A 10,250-nucleotide genomic window follows, 5' to 3' on the forward strand; every position below is an offset into this window, starting at 1 on the left:
TAGCTTGAGTTTTTTGGTTTATTTCCATTCCTTTAGAATTCTTGAGACTTGGGATTGTATTTTGCTGAGATTTTCTGGTTTAATAGATATTTCATCTTGTAATCATTCTTTACTCTTTCTTTCATGGGATTACTTGACAAATTAGTCATGTTAGTTTGATTGTTTGCTTTCGATTAGCTCTTATATGTAATTCTTAGTAAGTTAATCACCTAGAAGAAAATGTTAAGTAAGGTTGTGATGTCAATTTGGGTTTCCAATTAATAAGCACTCTCTTTCTAATCTAGATGAATCTCACCTTGAGTATTCAATTAGATGATGAAAATTGATTATTCAACTTAGCATGCCCTTAAGCTTAATGCTTGTTAGTTTATCGTTTAGGGGTGGAGGATTCTTCCTTAAGCCTTGAATTAACTCGATCTTACGGATTTCCACTTAAGATTCTGAGTGAGTTGGTTAAGTTTTAATTGGAAGGTCTCATGCTTTTGTAATTAAGCCTATGATAGAATTATAAGGAATGGAAAAACACCTAATTCACACCCAATTCGCTAAATTCACTCAATTCACACTCCATGCATTAAATTCACTCCGCACTATTTTATTTCACACAATTTACGTTTATTTTGCATCACCAATCACAAACCCCACTCTCGGTTACTTCCTATAAGCTTTGTGGTCTAGAAATCTTAACGGCTCCCTGTGGATCATCTTCATACTTCCCTTTGCTATATTTAGTAGAGTAAGGCATGAAATTTATTTGGCTCAGATCATGAGGTTTTTACGACACCCTAACGGCTGCGACCATGTATAATTTTAAATAATGTGATCGAACTGAGTTTTGATGAAACAGAAAATGGAAAGAAGTTATGAAGTGTACTTATGAATGTTGTGTAATCAATATGTTGAATGAAAATTGTAAATGTTGAATGAACATGGAGAAGGTGTCCAGGTTTAAATACGGGTTGAGTTAGGGAAAGGATGTTAAATGTCGCCAAGAAAGGTGATGTTTAGCATCTTCACATCTCTTTCTAGGTTAAGAGGGTAATCTGGAAAGGGGTGTCACTCTTGGCTCATGTGCTTAAAGGGAGATATTTTAATAATGATGACTTTCTCAATGCTCCGCTAGGTAATAACCCTTTTGTTAACTTGGAAGAGAATTGTATGGGCTAGGCATTTGTTAAAAGAGGGGTATAGATGGAAGATTGGGAACGACGCCAACATTTATGCTCATTAAGATCCCTGTCTATTCGGTGATGGTCAGAGGTCGCCTATCTGCATTAATAGATGTCTTCAGAATTGAAGGATTCGTGACCTGTTGGACCTTGAGGGAAGGTGGAAAATATATTTTATCATGGAAAACTTTCTCCCCAACGATGCAACAAGATCTGGGAAAGTTGATGACATTATCTGGATGATGGAACCTAAAGGCATGTTTTTCATCATAAGTGCTTGTAAGCTGGTGGTCAACTCTGAAAGAACAGGGTTGGAGTCAGTATCTAACTTCTTGAAGCTTAAGCTCAATTATGTATGGAGGCCCTGTCCCCTCCCCACCCGCGCCGTGTGAAGACCCCATTTGGGAAATTGTGTCTGATATTCTCCCCACTTTGGATAATATTACCAAAAAAAGGAGTTGTGCTAATCTTTTGTGCTTATTTTGTAGGAAAGTTGTGGAAACCTTATGTCATGTGTTTTGAGGGTGTAAGTCTACTAAAAGCATTTGGATTGAGTTCTTTCTTCGTTTATTTGGTTTCTTGTATGATTGTGAGCCCGCAAGATTGCTGGAGCGGGTTGCTATCGATGATTGATGTTGCTGACTGAAAGGTCACGGACATCCTTCTGTGGGATGTGTAGAACTATCAAAATCACATTAAAAATAGCGACTCAGTCCCAGATAGGTTTGTTCTTATGCGTTGGATTGCTAAGCATGTAGAGAAGATTCTTTTAAAGGAGGGGTATGTTGGGTTTTATGTCCTAACACTCGTGGTTTTTAAACAATAAACTCACTCTGTAAATCAATAAAGTTGTTATCGAAGTTTGATTCAATAAAGATGTATTGAATATATGAATTGCATATTTCGTTTTAGAAATAAATCCAATAAATTAAAAGATCCATGACTATTACATGAGTACTTGAACTTTATGTGGAGACATATGAGTGAATCAAGTTCGAGTAAATAGTCTAAATGATCTATAGTATATGAATAAGGTTGGGTGCCTTATTCTAGTAACACTATAGGATGCGACACACTCTGTAGTTGTTATAAGGTATTGTAAAGTGCTACAGACGAAGTGATCCGGATTCATACATGTAGTGACATGAGGAGTGGGAGCATCCTATGCAATGAGTTTGCACAAGATCGGACCAAGAAATAAGTCATTCTTATTTTATAACGTTGTTTACTGTTTGAGACTAACTATTTCAAAAAGATGACCTAGGTAACTTGACCTTAATCCTCAGCTAACTTTGAACTCCTGTTTATTCAGGATTATCCTTAGATTTGCATAGGTGAGGGTTGGTTTAACAGCCTCGGCTCAATAAGCCTCCTATTTCAGGGGTAAGACCGAGAAGATAGCTGGGGATATAGGGTGCAAGATGGAATTCACTCCTACCCGCTTTCAGGGATAGTAGAGAGGTTGTTTCCTTAAGTGCTAACTTCGGGTCTTGAATAAGGGGTCCCACCTTCTCATTAGCTCGAGAGGGACTCGGTTTAATGATCAGATCACAAACCAATTGTTAATTAGAGGATTAGTGGGACTTAATGAACAAGAGGTAATCTTAGGGGTAAAACAGCCTTTTGACCCAACCGTTATTACGAACAACCTGTGAAGGGTTAACTTACTAAACATGGTTATATTGAGTGGATGCAATATATCTATAGTGAGGGGAGTGCAACTACGGGCTTTAGTGGAGTGACCCGGTAGTTAACGAATGGAGGTTAATTCGGTGTAAAGAGTTTAGCCAATTAATCTCGGATCGTTGGAGCCATGATCTATAGGTTCATTAGGTCCCCTACTAGCTCACAAACGGATAAACCTTCGAATAGTGTGATAAGTTAATTTGAATCGTTTAAATACAAATTAAGGGAATTAGTAATTATATGTGATACAATTATATGTTTAATTTTGGAATTAAACGAAATTGGAGAATTGGTTAATATTTAAATATTATTTAAATATTAAATCCACAGGGATTCACAGTGATGGAATTAGTGTTGAATTAATTTAATATTAAATATTAAATTAATTAGAATTAATTAAATTGTTGAATTAATTTAATATTAAATATTAAATTTTAATTAGAATTAATTAGAATTAATTAAATTGTTTAATTAATTATTATTAATTTTATTAGAAAAATAATTTTGTATTAATTTTTGTAAAATTAAATTCAATTTTAATTTTTATGATTTAAAAACTGAAATTGAAATTTAATTTTGTAAATAGTTTCAAAATTAAATGGAAAATGAAGAAAATGAGAAAATCTCAAAGTGAGATTTTCCCACTTCTTCAACCTAGTAGCTCATTCATGGTTCCACTAATTTTATAGCGGTTTGTTGCTTGAAAGTCATGCAATATAAACTTCAGTTCTGAGTGGAAATCAGGCATGCAAATAGTTGAATTTTGTTGAAAAAAAAAAGTGTTTGAATAAGTGTTCTTCACACTGTTGAAAAACCAGTTCTTCACCTCTATTTTCCCTAATTCAAGCTTGTTTTAAGTCCCACAACTCAATCTAAGGCTTCAAAAGAATAGTAGGAATAACCTTATGGTGGTTCATAACCAAAGGAAAAGGAGATTGCAGTTGAAGATTGTGATTCAAGAGGTACTTTAAAGGTTAGTGTTGAAACTCTCTTTTTAGTTTATGAACTTGCTGAATTTGAAGCCAAAATTAATGAATATTTGCTCATATTCCGGGCGAAGGTCATAATTTGCAGGAACATTCTATGGTGTTAATAAAAGGAGGTAGAATTAGAATGCTTAATGACTCTGTTTTCTTCCGCTACTTGTTTCTGTATTTCAACAATTGGTATCAGAGTATCATTTAAGCATTCAATTCAATTTAATTTTGGCTTGGTGAGTGTTTATCATAAATTGTATGAAAATGATGAACTGATATGGTTTTTCTAAGCTTTTGCATTATTTTCTCTTCAATTATGTTGTAATTATTGAAATTGGCTCTTGATTGATAGGCTTTAATGTGTGTTTAAGTGCCTGTAATTCGATTGGAGTCATTAGAGTTGCAACTAGGATGTAATTGAAGAAAGAAGTGAAGAAGGTCAAGCAGCAGAAATTGGATTTTCAGCCACTGCCCAATACTCGATGCCCAATGCCCCATACTCGATGGTATTTTGTGAAATACTCGACGCATGATGCTATACTCGATGGTACTTGATACTCATACTTGATGGTATTTTGTGAAATACTCGATGCACGATGCCATACTCGATGGTACTCAATGGCATATTTGATGGTATTTAGTGAAATACTCGATGCACGATGGCATACTCGATGCTTGAGGACATACTCGATGATCGATGACATACCCAATGCTTGATGGTACTCGGTGGTTTTTTCCCAGTTCAACCCAATTTTAAGCATTGGAGGTCTAGTTCGAGAGGTTCGGGTCCAGTTCAAGGTGGTTCGAGCGAACCATAAGTGTTTTGGAGCCAATTTTTGTTGAATTTTGTAATAATTAGGCCTTTGTTTGCTTGAAAATGTCAAAACTAAAACTATATCAGTTTGTGTTTAATTATTTATGCATCTGATGTATGTTATAATTAAATAAATCTTGTAAGTGCATAAAGTATGCCATGTAGTTTTAAAATCCCACCATAGGAGGCATGTTACATGCATTGAAAGTATGTTACAAAGTGTTATAATATGTAGTATACATGTATAGAGTTTCAAATGATTTAATATAAATGTCATATTAAATGTTGAATGCCTTTGATGTATGTTATGGATGCTTAGCATGTCTAAAGTTTTGTAAGTTGTTATAAAATTGGGTTAGACATTTAAAATTCATAACAAAGATAAGTTGCATGGTCACATAAGTCCACTTGTTTTAATAGTTAAAATAGGTCGTTATCTTGTAAAACTAGGGTTACAAACTCAACTGGTATATAATCCTGACTAAGGCTAGGGGTATTTAAGTTGACGGTCTACGTAACACCTCTACCTAGGAATTATGGCCGAATAATTGAGCATTGTTAACCGATTTTATGAGCAATACGTGAGCGGTGTGAGGTCTTAAAACTGGTTTATTACCTAACCATGATTTGAAGAAGTGTTCTTCACATTGCTCAAAAACCAGTTCTTCACCTCCATTTTCCCTAATTCAAGTTTGTTTTCCCACAACTCAATCTAAGACTCCAAGAGAATGAGTAGGGAAAGACCTTGTGGTGGTTCACAACCAAAGAAAAAGAAGATTGCAGCTGAAGATAGTGATTCAAAAGATACTTCAAAGGTTAGTGTTGAAACTCTCTTTTTAGTTTATGAACATGCTGAATTTGAAGCCAAAATTAATGAATTAGAATGTTTAATGATTCTGTTTTCTTCCGCTGCTTGTTTCTATATTCCAACAGGATAGCCATCCTCCCTTTCCAGGAAGGAGATTTAGGCGAGTCAGGTGGCATGGGTCCCTCCTGATATCGGTCAATGGAAGCTGAATTCGGATGCCTCTTGGGTTAAGCGAGAGGATGCTGGTGGTGTCAACTAGGTTGTGTGTGACTCTTTTAGATCCCAATCCTTGCGGGTTGTGAGGCTATGAAGATTAATTGAGGAGTCAAAAACCTTAAAACTCTGGCAATTATTAAAGGTTTGAAAGCTATTCTCAGTTTCGTCTTGCTCTTGGTTGTGGGGGAGCCTTATTATTGTGGAGTCTGACTGTGCTGAACTTATTAGAGCAATTGCTTAGAGGTAGCAGGACCCATCAAAGTTTTTTGGGTTGGTTTAGGAGATTGAGGATTTAGGGGAAGCTGCACAGGTGTTGTCTTTCTGATTGCCTCCCGCGTTTTGGGAGGAGAATTGTTTTATCTTGCCTGGTTTAGCTTGAATGTAATAGATTAACCTAATCCATGCTAAATTTACAAAATAGAATGTTATATTATATGAAACAATAACTTTTCCAAAAGTAAAGTTGTCCATAAATTTTCAACCCATTAATTTATAATTTAAGTAATGCATTTCTAGTTGATAATTATTTGTTTCTGGTGCAATTAAATAAGGGCAACAAATGATAATACAAAAATGAAGTAAATGACATAATATATTAGAATTAAGAAATTAACATATCACTCCAAAAAAAATAATTATTTTAAATGGTAAAACTACTGAAAATATTTTCAAATATAGCAAATGTCAGTCTATCAATAACAGTGATAGACTATCAATATCTATCACTAACACTGATAGATATCTATCAATATCTATCAATCTATCATCATCTATCATTGATAGACGGTGACATTTTGCTATATTTATAAATAAATTGACTTATTTTTCTATATTTGAAAATAACCCATGATAAATATGATAAGAAATGAAGTCTGATGATAAAACGATAATCATATCATTTCTTTTAGGAATAGATTTGTATACTACAAAAGAAAAAATTAAAAAGTATAATGTATATAATTTTTCATAAGAATAACAACAATTATTATTATATGAGAAGAACAACAATTTTATCATATGAGAAGCTAAATACATCTATAAGAGATAATGCCTATAAACTCAACTTTAAACATACTTAACTTCAATCCACAAAATATCATCTTCAAACTTCGTTTTTTTTTTTTTCCATATCAATACACAATGAATAATAAAGAAAAGAAGGAAACTTCAACCTAAGAGAATTTCAAATGTTCGTAAAGAAAATGTTGAAAAGAGCTCTATATATACTTGCAAGAGATGGAAGATACAAAGCCTTTAAAATTTCCCTAATTAAACATAATTAAGGATATATAAACACGTAAAATATTTTTTCTCTTTTGACAATATGTGAGGTGGAGAGATCAAACCTCTGACTTCGAGGTTGATAAGACACACTAGATGCACACTTGATTGCAGATGGCAATTGAGCTATGTTTTTTTTTTCTTCTATAAACTCATAAATCTTGAAGATTAAATTGAAGGAATAAAGAGATACACTACTTATCATATTCATATTCTAGTCTCCATTAAAGAGATATACGACTTGTCATAGTCTAGCCTCCATAGTTTGTTACATACGAGTCGAGTGTGTGTACATCACGTAAATCTTGATTACCATTTTTTCCCTTCAATGTAACCAAGGAAAATGAGGCTGGCTGCTGTACTAGAATATAGCAATGGAAAGACAAGTAATATCATTCGGTAGAACTTAAAAGCCATTGGGTTGAGAAAAAGATCGTCTTACAGAGATTCTCAAACATAGGAAAAAGGCACATCCACTCGATGTAAGATATGCATTGAAGAACCAGTTATAAAGAAAATGAATTAGATGTTATATAATTATCATTGCGGTTACTTGGTTCTACGGCCAATTTTAGCATATGATTGCCATAGAATTACCTCTATCCACAGTCAAAATGAATCCACGGAAAGCTTGTAGTAGAGTTGAGTTGAAAAAGTCTACACGAAACCATGAAACCGTTGGATTCCGGTAATGCTATGGATGGCAGCAAGCAGAAGTTGAAAGATATATATGTGCTGCATCATGGAGAGGAACGGTTTGGTTTCCTCAAATCTACTACTATTACACTAATGTTGTCCTTACTTCCACGAGCCACCGCAAGCTCCGCCAACACTGCTGCAGCTTCAGCAACATGGCTGTCGTTTGCTACCTTTAATGAAACCCTCTTTAATTTGCCTCCAAAACATCTCCTCACTATGTTGCAGGCAATTTCATTCGAAACAACATCCCACAGGCCATCACTTCCTAGTATGAGGAACTCATCGTTGTCAGTTCGCTTGGTAACAGTCACTTCTGGTTTGGAGATAACAAATGGTTTGAGATATTCATCACCTGAAGAAGATAAATTGAGGATTCAGAAAGATTTTTAAAAGGACTATGACGTTCAATAGCCTACAACAAAAAATAATTGATTGGAAGGAATCGTGTTCCTGACACAGATTGAACTGGATAAGAACAATTCTCACATTTGATATAACTGCTGGGAACACGGTTGATCCTCATTAATAGAATTGAATCAAGATGAAATCATAGCTTCTAGCATCAAATTTTGCAAACAATTTACCGAAAAACAAATAGATTTTGATTGGATTAAAATGCCAGAAACCAAATCCTCACTAATAATTATGATTGCTTTAAGACTCTTCTGACTGAAAGTTGGATTTTGTTCCACTATATGAAAGAATCTAAATCTGAAGATCAACTTCCCCACAACCTAATCTCCATTAAACCAAGGTAATTATATAAGTTAGTCCAGAAAACAATCATACATATATTCAGAATCTATATTGGGTTTTGTTTTGCTCTGTTGGTTTGGTTTGTTTTGTACATACCGATGGATCTTGAAGTCGCAAGAACTCCTAGCACCCGGTAGCCATTCCAGTTTATGACCCTCCCACCGGCAGATTCAATTCTCTTCAACTCATCAGCTCTGCCAGGCTACTCGTAATTTGGATTCATATAAGCTAAAAGTTGTACAACATTATTCAAATATTCAAAGAGTTTTAAAGCTAATAAAACAACTAAAAAGTTTTAGTTCCGTGAATATCAGCATATTATATAACTAGATACATGTTCCAATGGGCAGAATAAGAATCAAGAGACAGAGAAAGGGCATCATCAGATCATAGCCAAATATGCTTATAATTATCACAAACAGATGCTGAATCAATTGATATTTTAAGACCATAAACCAATTTTTAAATTGGAGTTCACATTATTATCTTCATTTACTCATTTTTCGAAATTGATTCATTATCTACACGAATTTCAATTATAGAATCTAGTTAATCAAAGAGTCAAAATTAGTCTGCTCAAAATTGGGTGTGATCCATGATGAAATCGTCATTTGAATCTAAGTACTTCCTTGACTTGTATGGTTTTCAATTCTCTGAATGACTTGTTAGAATGAATGTAATTGAGTAATTTGAAGTTTGAACAGAGTCGGTGTTGAGATTGTGCACCTTATGATCGTTAGACAAGGCCAACGCAATTCCATCCCTAGCCAAAACGGCTCGACAATCGCCGCAATTGGCCACCACCACGTCCTCATTTCCGATGACCGCCGCAACAACCGCCGAGCCGACCGTCTTCATCGCGGCGGCGCCGCTATTCACTTCGTCGTCCATTCTCTCAAAGCACCTCTCCATCAACCTCCCCCACTCCGCCTCATCCATCTCTCCCCGAGCCACAATCTCCTCCGCCACAATCCGATGCAACCGCTCACGGCACACCTGCGCCACCTGAGCGCCGCCGTGTCCGTCGTACACGGCGAAGAAATTGTACTTCTCATCATTAATCGCCGTCAATCCCAATTCCACTCTCACTTCATCTTCCATCTCCTTCCTCCGCCCTATAATCGACATCTCGCTGTACACTCCACAATCCAACGCCGAATCCGATTCCTTCTCAGAGAGTAGTACTCCATCACAATTTGATTCGGAAACTCCATTATCGCCTAATTCATTTCCCTCACCTACCTCTGACGCGTGCACCTTCCTCTGCCATTTGTACCTCAGTTTACGAACTCTCAGCCGTCTCCGGCGAGCATTCTTGGTTTTAATCATAGTAGTTGGATCGCACATTCCGGCGTCCGGCCGTCGGAGGAAGTTCCGGCTGCTATTACTAAGCTGCTGCTTGTTCAGTGAATGCATGAAATAAGAGAGAGAAAAAGAAAGGGAATGATGGAGAAGATTGATGTGGCAGTTCAATGATAGTTTAAAAGAAAAATGAATGTGAGCCGTTGGATTAGGGAGTGTGTTTAGATGGAGGCCACCTGGGGGTTGCGGGGACCACATCGCGTTGGATTTGAGAACAAAGACGTGGGCGGCTGAGATTAATCGAGGGCCACACGTGGACGTTTGATATCGCGATAAGTGATTCGGTTCGGGGTGGGCCCGGGGGGAAAAAGAATTGCGTGGCGTCTTGTTATGGTAGAAGGGTCGTTTTCCATTGGCTGTGACGGAAATATTGACTAAAGTGACAGGCGGAAAGGACACGCGTCGTAATGTGATGGGAGAATCCTGTCGGAGTTGGACCTCGTATTGTGTGTCACCGTTAGTTCAATGCGTTACGTGTCCCG

At 36.1% G+C, this 10,250-nt stretch overlaps 1 protein-coding gene across 1 annotated transcript; it reads right to left on the reverse strand.

Moving 5' to 3' along the window:
- Positions 1–6,936: 6,936 nt before the first annotated feature.
- Positions 6,937–9,861, reverse strand: LOC120090157 (probable protein phosphatase 2C 8). Its single transcript, XM_039047678.1, has 3 exons — positions 9,133–9,861; positions 8,503–8,608; positions 6,937–8,002 (listed from the first exon to the last, which is right to left on the reverse strand). Exons 1-3 carry the CDS (start codon positions 9,820–9,822, stop codon positions 7,692–7,694), a joined length of 1,107 nt encoding a protein of 368 aa, XP_038903606.1. The 5' UTR covers positions 9,823–9,861; the 3' UTR covers positions 6,937–7,691.
- Between the last annotated feature and the right edge of the window lie 389 nt (positions 9,862–10,250).

The sequence above is a fragment of the Benincasa hispida genome, chromosome 1 (assembly GCF_009727055.1).
Source record: "Benincasa hispida cultivar B227 chromosome 1, ASM972705v1, whole genome shotgun sequence".
In the NCBI taxonomy this organism is placed as follows: Eukaryota; Viridiplantae; Streptophyta; class Magnoliopsida; order Cucurbitales; family Cucurbitaceae; genus Benincasa; species Benincasa hispida.